General features: G+C 39.9%; 1 protein-coding gene across 2 annotated transcripts in view; it reads left to right on the top strand.

The window, feature by feature from the left end:
- Window positions 1–14,908, top strand: part of MAN1A2 (mannosidase alpha class 1A member 2) — a 132,759-nt gene extending 117,851 nt beyond the window's left edge. Inside the window, exons 12-14 of one of the 2 annotated variants that reach the window (XR_795100.3) lie at window positions 7,082–7,197; window positions 10,249–10,763; window positions 13,468–14,908. Coding sequence is in view for 1 of the 2 variants with exons in the window: in XM_010718173.3 (XP_010716475.1) it covers window positions 7,082–7,197; window positions 10,249–10,381 (249 nt within the window). In the remaining variant the exon portion in view is untranslated. Of the gene's footprint in view, window positions 1–7,081; window positions 7,198–10,248 lie in introns of both variants that reach the window. The other variant, XM_010718173.3, reaches the window with a different exon arrangement.
- Window positions 14,909–20,864: the final 5,956 nt, after the last annotated feature.

Genomic DNA, 20,864 nt, shown 5'->3' with positions numbered 1-20,864 from the left:
AGGAGACTCCAGGATTTCTCTGGACAGCCTGTTCCAGTGCTCTGTGACCCTCAAAGTAAAGAAGTTTTTCTTCATTTTCAGATGGAACTTTCTATGTGCCAATTTGTGCCCCTTGTCCTGTTGCTGGGTGCTGTTGAAATGAATCTGGCCATATTCACTTGATTCCCATGCATTAGGTATTTATAAACAATGACGAAATGCCTTCCCAGTCTCCTCCAGGCTGAACAGTCACAGGTCTCTCAGCCTTTCCTTAAAAAAAGAAAAAAGACACTCCAGGCCCTTAATTGTCTTTGTGGCCCTCTACTGGACTATTTCCAGTAGTTCCCTGTCTTTCTTGAACTGTGGAGCCCAGAACTGGGCACAGTGCTCCAAATGTGGCCTCACCAGGGCAGTGTAGTGGAAAAGGATCACCTCTGTCGACCTGCTGGCTATGCTCTTCTTCATGAACCCCAGGACACCATTTGCCTTCTTGGCCACGAGGGTACACTGCTGGTTCATGGCCAACCTGTTGTTCACCGGGACACCCAGGTCCTTCTCTGCAGAGCTCAAAATGAATTTTGTTTCAGAATGTGAAACTTTTTTTTTTTTCTCCTTTTTTTTTGTTCCATTGAACCTAATGTTTGTTCTTGGTGGTCTTCTTTACTTGCTTCTTTGAATTGATGCATACCTGCCTGTCCTCAGAAGGACTGAGAGAACTGGGATCTAGTCTAGAGGCAACTACAATTTTAGTTCCAAAAAAACCTTGATCTTGTCACAGGCCCTGAAATTTCACATGGCATCGTTTTTGAGCCCAGAGATATGTATTTGGCATGAGTACAGTATTGCATATTTTTCTGTTCTACTACTGATCAGAATAAGTGGAAAATCTAATTCCTCTGGTAGTTTGTTGCATAATTTAATTACTTATGCTGTTAAAAAGATATGCTTTATTTCCCATTTGAATTTTTCTAGTTCTATATGTCAATCATTGAACTTTCCTATGACTCTCTGTACCATATAAAAATGTTTTATTGCCCTTGGTTCCTTTCCAGTTTTCAGATTATAATAAGCCTACTGGATTGTCTTAACAAACTGTACTTTCTCCTGCTGTAAACCATTTTCTCCAAATAGAATCACCAAGGTTGGAAAAGACTTAAAAGATCATCCAGTCCAACCGTTCACCTATTACCAATAGCTCCCACTAAACCATGTCCCTCAACACAACATCCAGTCTTTCCTTGAACACCCCCAGGGTCAGCGACTCCACCACCTCCCTGGGCAGTCCATTCCAGTGCCTGACCACCTTTCCTGAAAAGTAATACTTCCTAATATCCAGCTTGAATCTCCCCTGCTGTAGCTTGAAATCATTCCTTCTGGTCCTGTCACTAATGACACGAGAGAAGAGGCCAACTCCCAGCTCACTATAACCTCCCTTCAGGAAGTTATAGAGAGCAATGAGGTCTCCTCTGAGCCTCCTCTTCTCCAGGCTGAACATTCCCAGCTCCTTCAGCCTCTCCTCATATGGCCTGTGTTCCTGCACCCACCTCAGGTGTTCATCCTGCTTTTTTAAAAATGAAATCTGAAATGGTGCATTCCAGTTTTTGTCTTTACCTACAGCCTTATGCAAAATTAAAACTACATGCCTGCTTCTGTTTGCTACTCCTGTGTGTGTACCTGTCTCAACATCCTAGGAGGAACTCATATTAACTTGTCTCTGGTGGCCATTGGATTCTTTTAAATGTCTACTTTCCAGACTAATCTGGTTTTGTACTCCCAATCTTTATTTCTAGGTCTAAGATTTTGTATCTGGCCATACAACACTCATTTTGTTAGGGCTCCAGTTACCCCCAGATTACACTGACTGCTGTTATTCACCTACATATCATATTTGCCAGCAGCAGCTATGCAGTGATTTAGTGAAAATTAAAGTGTGACCCCTTGTTGAATCTCTGTGAAAAGCAACATATCCAGTGATGGGTCCACATTTCCAGTTCACTGTTAAATTACTATTGGTTGGTTTTTAACTAAGATAATGATATTGGTAAGGTATAGTGCTATTTTCTTCCTATCATTATGTGTTATGATACCATGTCAATTGCTTTAAAAACATTTCTTATACCTTTGCAGTTTCCTTTACTACTTTCTACTACTTTACTACTTTGATTTCATTCTTTGAAGTCTACAAGTTTGCTGAGAATGATGGTTTCTGTAAAACCATACTTACCAGTGTCAGTTGTCCTTTTGTTCTTTTATATGCATTTATTTGTGTTTCCAAAATTGTTTGGAATTTAGATCTGATACCCTATATTTATCCAGTCAGCTTGCCAGTGCCTCTGAATAATAGCGTTGCTTTGATACTCTTCCAGTCCTCTAGGACTACCATGTGACCTAAGGTGCAGTAAAAATTAGCATCGTTTTGTCAAGTGTATGGGAACCAGTAGGACTTGGCCTGAACCAGTGATTGGGCCTTATCAGGGTCTTGCTTCTCACGAATGAAGAGGACCCCAAGCAGTCAGACCCCTATGGCCCTGACAATGTTGGAAAAGAGAATTCTAAAAAATCTGAACTAGAGGCTGTGGTAGAACTGGACCTTCTAGAAATTCAGCCAGTAGTCACTAAAAAAAAAAAAACAAGAAAATCCAAGAAAGACCTAAGGAGGTACCACCCAAAGAGTAGCTTCCTCCCCAATCTATGACGCATGTTACTGCATACCCATGTATGGACATTGAATTGGTGGACTTGGTCCAGCGATTCCAGCAAAGGCCAAGGGAAAGTATCCTGGCCTAGCTGTTGAGACTATGAGGTATGGGAGCCAAAAGTGTCATGATAAATGAGAAATTTCAAACTGGCCTCTGTTTTGACACAGCCAGTACTAAGGCAAAGACCATATAACACTATCATACACAATGAGGAAAATCATTCCTTAACTCAGTGTGGATTATGGTAGGCTGTCAGCTAATGTGGCCTAATAAACCAGATACACCCACCCATTGTGGTTTATGGAATTCTATGGAAGAGCTCCAGAACTGCATCTGGGAGCAAGGTATGAGGGAAACCATCTGTGAGGACACTTTGAGAGGCATTTTGTGTATTTGATCTCGCCCTATCTGCTGAATTAAATGTACACATAAACTGGGAAAGGTTTGGCTGGGATTTGTGGTAGCATCAGGTTTCTATCCTGGTTTCTGATCTTAATCCAATTGGTTTCTGATCTCAGCTTTGGCATGGAGCAGAAGAAAGGCATAGCTTGTTTATAACCCAGGAACTGAGTGACTGTGCATTGTACATCTGCACAGATAGATGGGCAGTCTTCCGAGGACTTACACTTTGGATTGCTCAGTGAGCCACTCAGGATCGAAATATCCACATCCGACCAATCTGAGGCAGAGACATGTGGTTTGATATCTGGAATGTGGCAACAAACAGTATACACCCATGCAATCACCAGGGAATGGTAGAGCCAGTACATTAGCTCAGATAAGGTGGCTAGGTCTGCCAGCAGATAACATTGCCCCGTTGTGATCTACTGGACAGGAGACAACACAGGAAGCAGTAAAAGCGTGGGGGCTGCCCATTCGAATTCAGATATTGCCCAGGCATGTCAAGAATGAGAAGCATACTCCAGGGTGTAAGTGAGACCTTTGCCAGAAACAACAGTGCATCACACTGAAGGGCATCATCCCTTGTACTGATTGCAGGTCTTCTATGTAGGCCCCCTCCCTCAGTCTGAAGGGACAGATGTGCCTTGAACTACGTTGACACAATAAGTGGATTAGTGCAGGACTATCCAGTGCTAAAAGCAAATCAAGCCTATATGATCAAGTTATTAACTAAATGAATGGTAACATACAGGACTCCTCAAGTCATCCAAAGTGACCAGTGAACAACAGTACAAAAGTGGGCTGAAGAAAATAGCATCAAATGGTGATTCCATCTGCCTTGTAATCTGATGGGAGCAGGCCTGGTATAGCAGTATAATGGCATTCTAAGGCCACTCTGAAGTCTGATTCTCAGTCCTTGCAGGGGTGGACTAAGAGACTACATGCTGAGAGACATGAATGAAAGACTCAGAGATGGCAGACCAGCACACTGCATGTTACAAACAACTTGGGCCTCACTGCTTAGGATCCAAATTAAGGGAAATGATATACGATTGAAATCCCAAGTTGGAACAATATGCAGTGTTCTGCTTCTTGCCCCTGAGAACTTAGAACCTGGAATCCACATGGTAAGTTGGCCTTGGGAAGTGCAGGTTGGGCCAAAATTGTGCAGACTGCTTGCACCACGGGGGAGATTATTAGAAGGGGGAGGAATGGTAACATGACAAGTAATTGGGATATGGCCATCAGAAATTATAAAACACCCCAATTTTCATAGTGAATGGGACCCTGATTCTATCTCTCTGACAGATCAGAACCCCCTGCTTTGGTACCTGATATAATTATTCAGCTGTCAATATCAGGCTAAAGAGTGTGGTATAAAAGACCTGAACATAGAATCACAGATTCCTTGTATTCTAGGTTGGAAGGGACCTCTGAGGGCCATCTAGTCCAACTGTCCTGCAATGAACAGAGACATGAACAGTTAGATCAGGTTGCCCAGTGCCTGTTCCAGCCTCACCTTGGAATTCTCTAGGGATGGGCATCGATCACATCTCTGGGCAACCTGTTCCAGTGCCTTACTGCTCTCACTATAAAAGTCTTTTTCCTCATACGCAGCCTAAATCTCCCCTCTTTAAGCTTGAAACCATTTCCCTTTGTTCTGTCACCATACAGACCCTGCTGAAGAGTCTGTCCCATTTCTTTCCTGTAGCTCCTCCTTTAGATATTGAAAGGCCACTATAAGGTCTTCTCAGAGCCTTCTTTTCTCCGGTCTGAACAGCCCCAGCTCTCTCAGCCTGCTGTTGTTAGGAGAGGTGTTCCATTCTGTGAATCATTTTGTGGCCCTTCTCTGGACACACTCCAACAGGTCCACATCTCTCCTGTACCGAAGACTCCACATCTGGACACAGTACTCCAGGTGAGGTCTTGCCAGCACAGAATAGAGGAGCAGGATCACCTCCATTACCCTGCTGGCCACACTTCCTTTGATGCAGCCCAAGATACAGTTGGCTTTCTGGACTGTGAGGGCACATGGCTGACTCATGTCCAGCTCCCATCCTCCCATGCCCCCAGGTCCTTTTCAGCAGGGCTGCACTCAATCCTTTCATCCTCCAGTTTATATTGGCATTGCATGTTGCTTTCACCCAGGTGCAAGACCTTGACTTTGGATTTACTGAGCATTGTGAGGTTATCCTGGGCAAGGTTCTCCTATCTGAGCATAGTTTGATGGTGGCAGAATTGCAACTGGCCAAACATTCTCCACCCAGACAAGGATGCGTTCTGCGCTATTATTAAAAAAATTAAAATAGTTGCAAGAGGATGCAGGTTATTTCCTACGTAGAAACCCAAAGTGCTTTAGCTCATGTTTATTTGTATGACACTTGCCTAGTGGCTTGTAGGTCTTGCAAGGAGGAATGAGGAAATAGTTCTGTAACCTGCGTGTGCATTATTTCTTCAGAAGTCAAGAAATTCATTTTTTCCTTTTTTTCCCCTCCCTTTGGCTACCATGCAGTAGCCAGCATTACTTGTGATGTGTAAGAACATGCAAAGAGATTGTCATGAGTTTGATACTCTTGGATACAATTTTATCTCCAGATGTAGAAAGAACTTGGTCAACCTGTATCTTAAAATGTGAGTAGTCTCAGTATAGTCCTGGATTGCAACAGTAACCAGATCAGAACAGAATTCATACAGACACTTCCTTCTCAGCTGCTCAAACTCCAACAAAAAAGGAAATGTTTCCATCCAAAACTAAAAGTGAAGGAAGCTTCACTTAAAATAAGGAAATACATCATGAATTACATTCGCTAAGAAACAGAGGAAATCCAGGCCTAGAGCTGTGTGGAGAGAAGCTTCGTGCAAACTAATGGGCCAAGTCACAGATTACAGGTAGCTGTGTTCAGTAGTTGGTAATGACAGATAGCCTAAGCCAAGCAGTTTCCTTCATCACTTTACCTTTTTGGTCCCCACATGAATCTATAAAATAGCTGTTCAAAGAGCAACTATCTGCTGAGGACATACCACCAAAACAGTGGGGAGGCAGAAACAATTTGTGAATCATTTCATTGTCATAGCTTTGGGGCTGGTTTTAGTGGCTGATATCCTGGCATGGTGTAAGATTATGTTTGTCAGCCAAATGATGAGTGCAAGGAGGTGCTCTGCACTACTGATGCATTCTTCCCAGTCTCCTCTTCCAGTGTGATCTTTGCTGTACTGTGTTGGAGCTGATTAGCAAGCTGGTTTATGAATCCAAAATCCATTGGCCCCTCTCTGCCTGAAATGCTGATTGGTTTAAAGTTGATGCTTTAAACATAAAGAACTGCTTTGAAGTCTGGTACACGAGCTGCTTTGAGTTTCAACTGTATAAGGGGGAAAGAGAGAAGCACTTATAGGGGGTGGAAATGTGTGGAGAAAGAAGTAGCTGGAAGAGTATGTAAGGTGAAATCAGTGCTTCCCTGAATATTAGTACTGTATTTAATCCCTACCTTCAGAAAGTCTCTATGACTAGTTACAAGTCACAGTCCTGTAATTCTTCAAACTCTTCCAGCTGCAAAACCCAGGAGCGTTTGTCGTCTTCCTACACTCCCTATAACCCATGTTACGTTAATTGAGCGATGAATGTTCTACACAGTGTTACTTACAAGCAGCTATGCCAAGCTTAAAGCTGAAGTCTGCTGAGTCTGTGTCCTCCCATCAGTATCAGTGAACAGTGAGTACCAAGGAAATCCTTCCCCAGAATACCTTTTTCTAACTTCTAGCGGTTTGCCAAATGTCTTTAGTAGCCTTGGAAGGATTTTACTTTTGTATGTGTCCAGTCTTCATTTATTTACTTATTTTCCCAATCCACAGCATCATCTGTGATAGTCTGATGTGACTAAATTATGCAGAATGGAAAGAATTTCCTCCTTTGCTGATCAATCCTGTTATTTCAGTGTTTTCAAATTTTATTTTACAATTTAATTCCCTTTTTCTTTTTTTTTTTTTTACCTCCCCTTCTGCAGGCAATTGACAAGTATTGCCGAGTTAGTGGTGGCTTCTCTGGCGTCAAGGATGTCTACTCATCATCTCCTACATATGACGACGTACAGCAGAGTTTTTTCCTTGCTGAAACATTGAAGTAAGCTGTTTTCACTCTTGCATATTCCTGTAAAACCTAGCATGTAGTTCTACAAGAATATGTTGACTAAACAAATAATCTCTTGTCATTTCCAGGGTGGTTTGGTCTTTCTTTTTTTTCCCCCAGCTTTCAGGTCCAAGGTCAGCCTATTTTCTCAAAAGAAAATACGAATAGATTTTCTAATACAAGAGGCTAATGCTGAGGGAGTGTTCATTTTTAAGACTTCAATTTGATTTCTGGCATCACAATAGGGGAAAGGTATCTCTTTTTTAGAAAACACTCTTTGCAAAAGACATTTTTTAGATGCAGTGACATATTTTATACAAGTGCATGCTGTATATACTCTGCTATTGTAGAACCTGTTTCTCCTGTATGTACCACTGCAAAGGAGTAAATTTGAAAAAACATCCTCTGTGCCCTTGAATTATTTTTCTGTATTTCTCCTACAGCATGCCTTTCTAGAATGTTTTTTGTTGGAAGCAAGAATATCAGGCATATTTTATAGTCTTTTATGTACTTCCAATTTTAGAATATTGAAAATATTTTTTTAATTCAGTCGAGTCAGCAGAACATCTTCAGTCGGTTATGCAGGGGCTCATGCGCTCAACTGTAAAGTTAGTTCAAGGTCAAGTGTCTGAAGTTTCTTTTCAATAACAAAAAAAAAGTTATTCTGTACTATGCTAGAATATTCAACAACCTTTAACTTACGGAGTTGTTGCTTACAGTAAGAAATACATATAAAGTTAAGAATATGTAAAGGAGACTATTATTAAGAGATCGCTTTTTAGGCCTGAGCCAGCTTATCATCGCTACTCATCTCTTCCATTATGATGCAAACTTGCTGTCAAGAGCACTCTTTTGTCTCATAGTTGTGATCACACTGGGGTTTCTCCCATAAAGCAGTGTCTCCAGGGTGTAATTATTTCTTGACACTCATATCAGTGAACTTGGCAATGCACTTCTAGCATTGAAATCTACCAGTGTTTAATGTAGGGTATCTTCCTGAAATCTTGTGAATTGTTACTTCTGGAAGAAAAGTGCCTGAGTTGGCTATTATTCCCTGCTCCTTTTTCACTCCTGCATAACAGTTTGCAGAACATTGGTTCAGAAACCATGGACAGAAACCGTTTGGCTGTGTGAATGTGAATGAGGCCAAAGATGCTATTAGAAGACTGTTGTCTCTGCTTATGTATCCATGCCAACATGTGATGGAAGGGATAGTACATATGTTGTTGCAAAAACCTGTCAGCAGTGAGGACTCATTCAGGTGGCCTTTCTGTCTTTACAACTCATTGATATGAAGAACAATAACAAAAACAAGAATAAAAACAAAAAAAATTGTAATAATGTGTCAGCCTAGTATGGCTTGTAGGTTTTTCAGAGTGAAATGATTATTTTTTGTTATTAAAAACTGTAATAATGTTTGTTATTTTACAGTATTTACTAGGTTTTAGCAACAATTTCTGACAGAGAAGATTTGTTTGAGCTACTGGGAGCTCAAAATGCATAGGGAAAAAATAGATCCAGTGGCAGAGCTGATGCCTACTTTAGGCACCATGCGGTATCTCACTTGTGTGAAAGGACTCCAAGTTCACTCCATCTGAGAGAAGGATATGGCTGTTGTGTCCTGCAGTTGAATAATCCCTAAAGTCCTCTCAATGGTCACAATACTTTGTTTCCCTTTATTACCATTACAAAAAGAAAGTGAGCACTGCTGCCTCTTCTGTTATCTTTGTTAATTGTATTTATTTATTTACTCCTTTGAGTTAATTTTCTGCAGCCTAAAAGCTATACTCCCAAAGAGAGACTCAGCATTTCAAACAGGTCCTGCTAGTTACACAGGGCTTCTTGAGGAGCTGATTCTGTGTCATCCATCTACCTATAAAAGCCAAATCAGAGAGAGAATGAAGTCTGCTCCTATGGGACTTCTGTGGTGACAGAACTGACCTTTGAAGTATTGTCAGAATCCTGCCTAGATCTTTCATCAAAAGGAGATCTGAAAGTTCACTGATGTGTCACTCAGTAACTGGATGTTCTGAAGGACAAGCAGTGACATTTCACTGTAGACAGTGGGAATACGAGCATCTGATTTATAGCGAATACAGAGCAATATGTGCTCACATTCTGGGTGTGACAAAGCCCACTGAGGGAAGTGACAACTCTTTCTTGTCCTGTGCTGCAAGACCTGACACTGGCTGAATAGCAGGAAATTAAGCTGAAACAGAATTTGAGAGGTCCTATAAGCCAGTGATGTTAAGCTTAGCTTGCATGGTTTGCAGGTTTTCTGGAAGAAGGGAACTGCCTTTGGAATTATAGCATTTGAGTTAGGAAGACAAACAAGACAAAGATCTCTGCTGCCAGTGTCCTCTTACAATGATAGCATAACCACATTCAAAACTGTGTATTAGGAGAAAAGGAAAACCAAGAGATAATCTTTACACATATGTCCAGAAATGTAACGTCATTACATGCTTTATTTGCGCTGTGTTGCTTTTTAATGTACAACATTATGAATCTTCTCTGCAAGCATATTGGCACATTTCCTCCTGCCAGAAGCTGATGATGACTGCCCCGCATGGTGATGACAAATCAAATATCTGGCATGGCTTAGTGGCTTCTTTCGTGCTTCCTCTAAATATTTGATTTGATTTGATTTGATTTGAATGGAATAGTCATTTCCAAGTGGGTTTGCTCTATTGAAACCAATTTTTTGTCTACTTCTGCTCTGCTCCCCAGCCTTCAAAATCCTTGTGCTTGATGTCTTGATGTTTGTATTATATTATAAGCCTTGGAAAGGAGTCTTGAAAAATAGAATTACTTGGAAAAAGTAAAATGTTGTCTTTGTAACAAATTTTTCATTGCAGGGCTTGACTGCAATAAAAATGACTCTTAAGACCATTATAATGGGGAAAGTTGTATGAGTGCTATAAAAAGATTGAAAGCAAATAACTTGTTTATGGCTTTAGCTGTTGACTGGTGGGGCTATGGTGCCCCAGTGTCTGTTGCTCAACTGTAATACCCACCATTTTTCTTCTCTGTATTGATATCTAGGTATTTGTATCTGCTTTTCTCCAACGATGACCTTCTCCCATTAGACAACTGGGTTTTTAACACAGAAGCTCATCCCCTGCCTGTTTTACATTTAGCAAACACCACACTTTCAGGAAATCCTGCTTATCGATAAAATCAGCTCTAAGAAGAGGAAGAGAGACTTTTCAGCTGTTTTGTTTACATGGATCAACTGAGACTTTAAGCAGGAGAGGAGATGGACGCTTGATAAATCTTGATCTCTGAGTCAAGTACAGGCGTGAGAAACAAAGCTCTTCGACATATAGATGAGTAAAACTGAAACAAAGTTCTGTTTTATATATGACCAAAACACAGGTGTGGTATTTGCAGGACAGAGACTTCAAGTGCTTTGAACCCTAGCAAGAAATGGAATCTACTGTCTAAAATAAATGCAGCAGCGTGAGGAAGAAGAGGCTTTCCTGTTTAGGGACAGGAACTTGCAGCTGCTGCTGTTGGCTGTTGTAAGGCACAGCGCACCAGTCATCTCTTCAGATCGGGTGGGTTCCAAATACTTTGATTTTTTTTCTTTTTATTTTTGTTTGATGATGGCATGAACAAAGCAACAACAAAAAGCAACATCACTGCACCAGCAGCGTCAGGATTTGAATTTTTTTCTGTATCTGTCTGAATTTTCTAAGGAACATCAGTTTGCCCAGACTGGCAGCCATTCTTGGGACCTTCAAACTATTAAAACTAAACTATAAAAACTATTACTTTTTCATTTTCCCTTTTCAAAGCAGTGTTGAAAATTCTGTGTTGTATGTTCACACTCAAAAAAGCAATGAATAAGCATTTGGTTTGTAGTTTGCTGTCAACAACAAAGGCTTAGCTCATTTTGCAAGTTGTGGTTAGAGTGTGGAGCATAACACTGGGGTGGGATAAGAGACTAAGCGTTCTTTCTTTGCAAATCCCATCAAGTGGAAAGTCCACATTCTCTTGTTTTTCTTGTTTCTTCTAGCCAAATTTGCAGAGATAAAAATTTGAGAAAAACAGTCTCATAATTTATATAGCAAGGTATAGGATACGACATTTAAAAATGCTTCCCTTCAGCTAAGCAGCAGGAGTTTGTTGTTTTATGTTTTTCCATGCAATCTGGATTTTTCCTAAAAATTAATTTCACTCTTTGGATAATATTCACAGAACCTTATTTGAAGGTTTGAAATCCTATCTTATCGTATTTCTGTGTATGACAGAAGCCAAAAACTGCCTTTGATTTAGTCTAGAAAACTCCTTTCCGTTTGGGTGACCTGCAACAGTGCAAAGCCAAAATGATTGTCTTTGAAAACAACATAACATCTCTTACACATGAGTGGAAAAAGAAACTGCAGATTCTCTTCAATTAGTTGATAAGAAATTAGATGCTGTTTCCTTTTTTTTTCTTTTTCCCCTTGAGTACTCGAAGGCTGGAGTAGTTCAAATACTTTGAAACTTGTCTGGACAGTTGAGCCTCAGTCTTCACAATTTTTCCTAAAAGAAATTTAGCTTTTTCAAGTATCTCTTCATTGATTGATATTTTTTTTTTAGTGTTGTTCCAGAATCCTTACAGCTTACATAATTATTTTTACTCCCCTTTATAGGTCTCACATCCTTTTGCCACGGTGACTGGCATGTGTGCTGGAAAAGAGCAGTGAGGTGCTTCTTTCCCTCCTAATTTGTGCATGGGTTGAATCTTTCAAAAATTCTGATTGTCTTTTCAAACTCAAGTGAGTGAAAGAATTGTCTTTAGTGAACTACAGCAGTGCAGCACCATGTCTAAAGAGACTGAGTACCCTCTCTCCCCCTCAAGGATGTTTATATATGAAATTTCATATATAAAAACCTTTTCCCAATATCACATTATAGTTTTTCTGACTCTACATTGAAATAGGATTTCCTATGGTATTTTTCCTCACTTCTCTTTGACAGTAATTTACACATAGCGTTTTTTCCTAGGTCATGTGATTATTACTTTCAGACACTGTCCTCCAGACTGTCACTTTGGTTTAAGAGGAGGAAGAAATAGACCTTAGAAAACAATCTGATCTCAACATTTTTACCTTCATACCAATTACTTAGTTACTGTAATTTGCAGCAGTATCTTAAAAATAATTTGAGAGCTGATAAAGTAATTGATGTAGTAAATAATACTGATTCAAGCAATTGTTAAGTGAGAAGTATCTTAGTAAATGGTTTCTTCTTATTGGTCACACATTAATTTCTGCTAATCTCTCTAGGTACCAAGGAGAAATAGGAAAGATAGATTCCTCTGTTGTTTTTTCTTGTTTTTTTTTTAAAGAGTGAGAGAAAAGGCACTTTCTATCCTAGGCTGTCATCATACACCTCCTGATAAATGCAGATGTAGAATGGCTGCCAGTCTGTTCAGAGACAAAATTCTGTCGGAGTCCCAGAAACAGCAAATTTCTTACCATTTTTGGATGCTCTGCCACACCCCTCATGTGAAGAGTTACTATTCAAATTAATTCCTCCATGAATCCCAGTGTGTTAATTCGCTGCCACAAGAATGCTTGAATTGAGGACCTAAGCCATTTCATGTTATGGGATGGTATTTTTCTCAAAGCAAATGTACAGTACTGCTATTTCTTCTTTGTGTAGACAAGCAGCAGGTACCAAATAAAGGACATTTGTTTCTTGTTTTCCAGTTAGCCCAAAGTTTGTCAGTGTCTACTCCAGCACTCTTTAAAAGGCAAACTTTCCTTTTCCTACAGAAGCTACAGATCTCCATAGTCTATTCAAAATAATGTGTTTTATGGACTTACTGCTATGTCACTCATAAATCTCTCCATCTTGAGATTATCTAGAGCAAGTTGAAAGTTTGGAGGATTTTCAGTGAGGCATGTGTAGACACTAAGCATGGATATGGAAACTTCTGTCTAAGTGACATGCCCTTAGTCAGAGTCCTTCACAAAGAAGGAGGTTTTGATCTGCATAATGGAGTTATGTGTGGCCCACAGTTCAGACTCTGGGTTTTCCCTCAGTTTTCCCTCTGGGTATATAAGGTATAGGTAGAGTATAACCGCTTTCATTCTGTTGCTTCTGTCTTACATACTTTCATGAAGGTAGAGTATAAATTTAAGCACAAAATGACTTTCTAGTCCTAGTTGTTTCTGAGTCTTGCACTGTATTCTCTAACAAAACAGTCCTCATTTTCTTTAGGTAGATGTCCCATTTTAGCAATTTCTGCAATGCCTTCTCCTCTTACAGGATGAAGTAAAGGACATTTTTGGCACACTGGATTTGGGCAAGAGCCTGGAAACCCCAGAATTGTCTATGTCCTGCTTGCATGCAGTCAAAACAAGGATGCTGAGTTCTTTTCTGAATCCAAGACATATACTTGCCTATTGGTCAGGATCTGCTAGCAGTACGTTTTTTTCTAACACTTTACAGCCTGACAGAAGCCAAATTTATGCACTGGCCACTGTGGAGCTTTGTGTGTCCTGCAATCCAGAAGTGAATGTCTTAGCCTTGACCTCTAAGAATAAAACCTTTGAGTGATATACTGGGTGTTCATTTTGCTGCACAATGTGGTCCACAAAATGGAATGCTTAAAAAGAATGTGCAATATTCTGAGTAAGCTGGAATAAGGAGAAAAGCAGATAGTGTAATTCCCTGTGGCATTCACACCTTTGAAGCTTCTTTAGCTCCCTACTCCAAATTTGCTAAAAGACCATCTTTTACCTTTCAGTCACTGAGATTCTCACCTGAAGCTCTACGAGATTTGAATGTCCAGTATCTGGAGTTTTGAAAAGTGAAAGCAATTTCATGCTCCCTGTAATACCATCCTGTAAGATTAAAAGTATATGTTTCATTGATTTATAACTAAGCTGTATCAGACTGTCCTCAGTGATACTCTCTTCTGTCCTTGAGGAAATGTATGATATTACAAACCTTCATAATGTGACTCTTCCTTGTTTGAATGGAGAAGTAGGTAACAGAATTAACACTGAAAGGATCAACAGTGTAATCTAGCACCCACAGAAAATGACGAGGCAGCTTGCATCTCAGGGCTGTAGTAACAGGCTTTTGGCAAATTGTGCCTGTTACATACATTACTAAGTAGTCCGTGTTTTTAAGGGGGCAAATTACAAAGAGACTTCTTGTTACCAGAGAAAAATGCAAGCAAGCTCTTGATCCACACTGTAGTTCAGAGATCTGTTTAGCCTAAGCCTTCCCTCTTTTGCTTCTTGAATTCTGAGAAACAGTCTTCTGACTCAAGGGCTTGGGTTGCCATACAAGGAGGAAGTCAAAGCTCTGTTGCAAGTTCTGTGCATACAGCTGTAGCAGAGATGATCAACACTAGCTGCTTCGGCTGTCAGCCCATTCTAACTGCTCTGTAATTGCTTGGAAAAGTTGAGAATCACCGAAATCGAAAGAGGCAGCCTGGCTCATTACGGTGAATTGTTGCCTTTAATCCTAATTGCTTGGTGGAAGTTGGTTTTGCATTCTGCCTTTATTCTTGCTTTGTTTGACAGATTACTTTTATTCCAAAATGACAAAAGGGCAAGAGTCTTTCTTTTGATGTGGAAACCTTCTGGCTGCCTCTGACCTGGAATCCTGCATATGTACTTTTTACAGATTAAAAATAATATTGTATATAAAAAAAAACGAAAAAAAGATTGAATAAAGAATGTCTTTAAGTGAAAAAGTTGGTCTTGTGTCCTTTGCCTCCACTAGCAACCTCCTGTAGCACTGGACTGTGAAACTCATCCTGTTTCACAAGCTTGTTGGTGTTGTAGCTTTTCATTCCCCTGCAGCTCTTCTGGGGACTTTGTCACCTCGAGCATGTTTCAAAACCTACTACTGCAAAATTAAACATGCTACCCCTTCCTTTTAACAGGTAACTGTGGTGCTCAGGTGTTTCTCAAAATGAAACTGAACCTACAACATTTTGAGTCTACTTCTGTGTGCCACTGTGAAAGCCACCAAATCTCACAAAACTTTGAGCTTCCTACCATTTTGTTACATTTGGATCACTAACATATTCAAGATCCTTAGTGATCAGGTCAGAAGATGCAGGCAGATGAGCAGTGACACTAAATAATCTGTATTTGGTTGAAAACCTTGCTTTTCATGATAACAAATAGCCAGCGAATCAGCAATTAACTTGTCAGTTTGTCCTTACGTTCAAAGGAAGGTCTTAATTGTATGAATGTTGTTTGTTGGGAAATGGATATGAAAGAAATCTGCTCCAAGTGACTAATTTCCCCCTGTACATCTTAATTCACCGGAACTGCCTGTGGAATAACCAAATTTGCTTTCTGATTCACATTAACTGTAGATCATCTCTGCTGTCTGACATCACCCGTACTTCTCATGTGCAGTACCTTGTTTTCACGGTGTGCCATGACTGCCATCCTGTGCATCTTGTTCAGTGCTCCATACCCAGTACACCACCTTCACAAGGTGCTTCTGACTCAAGACGCATAGACCTCCTTCGCTACTGTGTCAAATTATTTCCAAAGCACATAATTCAGTCTGTGACACACAGTCTGAGCCACCAAGCCCTAACTTTGCCACCTTCTCTAGTAGCAGCAAGCTCTCTAGCTGTTCCGATACCACTTCTGAAAACGCCAAAGGCTTTTTTTACTGTACTTGTGGCTCTTCTAACAGGATCCTGTCCTTTGTGATTGCACTGTGTTGCTTCTGCCACTTCAGTAGCAAAGTGCTTCATCCCTCTGCTTCTGCCTCTTCTGAAACACTATCTTTGCACCTCCTTTATCCTCAAAGCAAGCTTCTCTCTTTCATTTCTCCTTTGGCTCTCTGCCAGGATATCACCCTACCCTCTTCCTTGCAGTCTGACTGTGTGTGCTCCCTCCTGGTGACCACACGCCTTGCCTTTCCTATGCATATTAATTAGCCATACTTTAAAATCCTGAAATTAATACATACTGGGTTATTTTTAGCCTTCATCTTGGAGCTCCGGGAATTCAGTTCTCTCAGTGCAAAGCCATAGGCGTGCTGTGTGCCCTGGAAAAGAAAGGTAATTCTTACTTGTGCCAGTTCGCATGTGAGATGCTTGATGTTGAAGGTTTGCAGTGGTGTGCTTTGCTTTTTTTTTTTTTAAATTGAAGAGCAAGTCTTTTTTGACAAAAATATTTGAGGCTGAGCAAACTCACATGAAAGGGTTTGAGGAGAGCATTTGTTCATACAACCAATCTCCTCACAGGTAAGAAATTGGGGAAGAAATCGGGGAGGAAAAAGAAAAGTACCACGTGTTATTGTGTAACAACAGTTTCACTGTTTTCTTTCTTGTATGGTTTCCATTGTACAAGTAGCTACAGGCAACAGGCATGTCTGTTAGGATGCAAACCAAAAAGAATGACTTGTTGCCTAACTAAGATAATGGTATAAGGTGTTGAAATTGGGATCATTTAGATGTTCCATGTGAATTACATTACTTTTTGTATGGTAAAGTACAAAAGAGGACATTCCTAAATAATTTCTTCCAAAAGGTAGTGCTGCATGTGTCTGCATGCCCATTTCTTCACCAGTCCAAACATTGAAGTTTCAGGAAGCAAATCAGGAAAACGTCCCAGAGAAGATGTGTGAGATAGATGCAGCTGGCTGCTACACTCTATACTGTGTTTCAGGATGTGAGGTGTAGGAAGACTTTGTGTGGATTTGCTCATACAGACAAATAGACCCATTCCTACCTGGCACCCAGATTATGCCTGGCATTCTTGTCTCCCTGTGAAGAGATTCTGCTTTAATTGTCTGAGGCTACAAAACATATTTTGAGAAAAAAATGAAGATGTAGAATTTGGGGATATTAAAGACAAAAGTTTTCAGATTAAACAGATAGAACTTTTTACAAGAGAAATTGCTTTCAGGTAAATAATATATGGTACATCTCATATGTATCTTCAGTAATGTATGCAATACTGCATCTTGTTGAACCTGAGTATATAGAGCTACCCAGTGAAAAAGAAACTTGCTAACAAAGATATAACGAAGTATAAAGTAGAGAAGGAAACTTCTAGATGTATTAATGAATTTATCTAAATTCTGGTCTTGGGATAAATCTTGTGTAATGACAAGAATTTGTTTTAGGTAGAAGAAAATTAGTTGTAATTATCAATAAAGAAAATGAAGAATCAGATCATCTTGAGGCCTAGAATAGTTGACTGGAGAAATTCAAAAAGTCAAATGCAAACTTATTCTTCCACGATTTTCAAATAAAACTTTTTGCTGTAGTTTGGGATATTGTTAATCTAATGTCATTAACCGTGAGAAAGTTCTGAATATACATTCAGCTGTAATTATTCTGATTGTCAGTGCAAGGTGAAACAAAGCAAGTGAAAATAAAAGAATGGTTGTGTTGGGTCAAATCTGAGGTCTGCCTAGCATCTTGCCTCGACACAGAGAGCAAATTCCTAGGGAAGAACAGGAAACAGCATGGATTGATACCTCACCAATGATCTGCAACTCCCTGAGCCACAGGTGGCGTCCTTGTATTTAGTAGCTCCTGATGTTGGAGTGAGTTTATTCATAGGAGTTAGCCCAGTCCCTTATTGAATTCATGAAAACTGTTAGAGTGCAGAGCAAGCTCTGCTGAAGATCCTCACCTATGTAAAGCTGGTATGCATCAAAGGGGTATTTCTGATGAAATGTAAAAAGTATGACTATTGTACAAAACCTGATGAACATCTGAGGTGCAGTGTATTGTTCTGACTATTCACATTTAGAAGTGCCTGTCTCTGTGGAGCAGGGACAAGATGGGGTATTTAGGAGTTTGTATCAAGAGAGGTGAGAAGAGTTTAAGATGACAACATGGGATAATTGCTGTCCACGGCGCATCACATTGCTGATCATCTTGTGGGAGGTGGGGAGGAAGGGGCGTGGAAAAAAACAAGCACACAAATTGATACATGGAGTATCTGAATGAAGTAGCAAATTAAAAAAGATTTCTGATTACATCCTAGAATTAGAAAACTTGTTTATCTACTGAAGAAAAGGATGACGCAGTGTGCTTGCCTGCAACTTCAGGGACCTGAGACAAGGATATAGGAGGTCTACCTGTCCTACATTCTGAGGTCCTTTGGGAGCTTTGTATCCAGGGCTCAATTTACGGAAGCCCTTTCCTTTGTATTGTCATCTGTTTCCAGTTCTGTACAAGTGTGAAATGCCATTAAATTAGAAAAGCAGCCTTTCTTTTCTACAAGGGTGACAGTGATTTGTTCACATTTGCTGTGTTGTTTGGATAATTATAAATAGAAAATCACCAAAATACTTGCTACAGAGTTTTCTAATGTGGCTGTCTATTAAGTTTTCACTGTTGGTTTTACCATCAGTAAAGGTTTGCAAAGTATTGAAACCCAGGACACCAATCTCTTTTATGTAAAGATTTGTTGTCAAACGAGGAACCAGGAATATGGTGCTAAATAGAAAAGAGTGGCACAGAATAGAACAATATACTTTTCCACAGCAGAGTCTGTTGTGCAATAATTGTTGCACAGCAAAACAGATTAAGATAATCTGTATCCAAATGCTCTCCAAGGTAATGTCTGTTGCATATGTTTATGTTATTTTTTGCCTTTATTTGTACATCCGGATTTCTATTGTCAGTTCTTTCTGTCCTTTATTTGGTTGCAGATCTTGTTATCACTTGAGGTGCTTTATGTCTACAGATTATTTCTATACTAATTACCTTTTACGTCAAGGGGATACCCTGACAGTTCTCTGACATCTTTGCAAGCAGACTCTTAGATCTGCACATAGTTATGCATAACAGAGTTACAGATTTTGCATACTTTAGCTAAGCAAATCATTTCAAAGAAGCAATATATTATTGTTGTTAATGTCCTTACATCTCAGAACTAGCATTACTTGGGCAATGCCTGATATCAAACTATAACCTGCTAAAACTTAATCCCAATCTTCTGTAAACTTAGACATTGCATTCCTATTGTGTCAGAGCAATGTTAGGTTTTCAGGTTTTCACTCATTTTTTGCATCCAAAACGATGATTTTCCCCAGAAAAAAAAAAAAAAAAAAAGAAAAAAAAAAAGAAAAATCTTTGAACGCTGGCAGTCATCAGTTTGTAGGATCATCTGCTTTCATGGGATGCAGATTCAGTGGATTCAGTGACAAAGAGAAAAATGTACTGCCACATCCATTGTTGCATTGATTTTTATTAACTTAAATAATACACAAATACTGCTTTCCCAGGTGTATGGTCTAAGACAATATTTTTATACGCTGCCTCTGGTTTTCTGCAGTTCCTGCTCATCCTATGTCTTAATAGAGCAAAGGTCTATGGGGAAAAGGTCAGCCTCTTCACTGACCATGCTGCATAGCCTTGCAAATGTTCCCTCTGGACTGATTATACTCAGGGCAAGATGCTTGTTAACAGCACCAGAAGGATGCTTAGAGCCTAAGTCCATGGTTTTTCTCTGCAGTAAAAATTTCTCTGCCAGCTTGATCTGTTTTAGAAAGAATGTTGATGTGGCTGGGCTTATCTGCTGCTGGTACCACCTTGCTCAGCTCTGCTCACTGCCATACTCTGTATTCAAAACATATCTGGGATAATCAGCCTATCTGAGTCAGGCTGCAAGAAATGTGAGATTAACTCTAAATAATATGTTTGAAGTGTGTTTTATTTTTCCATATCTTTGTTTTGTTGTTGTTGTTAGATTGTTTTTTGTTTTAATCACTTGTCTAGTTGATTATTTGCATAGTTTAATATTTCAAAGCCCTTCCTTCCCCTTTAGTTCCAGAGTGATGAAAAAACATCCTTAAAAATGAAAGGACATAAAAATTTGACAGATGTCCCAATCTGGCAAAGCTTCTAGAATGCTTGATACCAGCATTATAAAATAATCAGAAGCGGGAACTGCTGCTTTAATCTTGCCCTGAGCACTGCTACAAATGCTCAAGTAAGGCTCAGGTATTTTTGGAAAGGAAACTTATTAAACTTAGTTAGAGATGGACAAGGATCTATTTTCCCACGACACATCAGGTGATTACTCCTGTTGCATGCTACGGTTCAAACACTCAGTTTGCAACACCCTGTTTTTACTGCAGTGGCTCATAGTAACCAAGGATAAAACACAATACTGAATAATACAACATCCAAGTAAAATGTGCTACAATGTAATTGTGAGTCCCACAGTTGATTGTGGGTTCTTAGCCTACTACTAATATGTATATTTTATTTTTCCTCTCCCAAATGAATAATGAATGGGACTCATACACTTAGTCTCGACTTGTGGGTTTAATCCCATGGACAGTGGGAGTCATTGACCTCCTCATGTGCCTTTCCCACCTCTTGCACACCTCAGTCTGTTCACTGGAGAGGCGCAGTGAGAAACAATGAAGGACTTGATGCTGTGCAAACACTGCTCAGCCTCAACTAAAACAATGCTCTGTTATCAGTGTTGGCCTGGCCACAGATCTAAAGCATTGCACCACACAAACTGCTATGAAGACAATGAACTCCCTCCCAGCTAATTCCAGTGCACTCCATCACCTGCAGCACTTCCTCCACTCACTGCAGGAGTACTGGAGGAAGAAGGGAGGAATTTGTGGGTTTTGTTTTGCAGGTTTTTTTTTGCTTTAGATTCTGTACTCTGTATCTGTTTCTACAGAGAGGGTTTGGCAGA

The sequence above is a fragment of the Meleagris gallopavo genome, chromosome 1, assembly GCF_905368555.1.
Source record: "Meleagris gallopavo chromosome 1, MGAL_WU_HG_1.1, whole genome shotgun sequence".
NCBI lineage: Eukaryota > Metazoa > Chordata > Aves > Galliformes > Phasianidae > Meleagris > Meleagris gallopavo.
The sequence above is the reverse complement of the archived record's forward strand: the minus strand, read 5'-3'. Positions and strand labels throughout refer to the sequence as shown.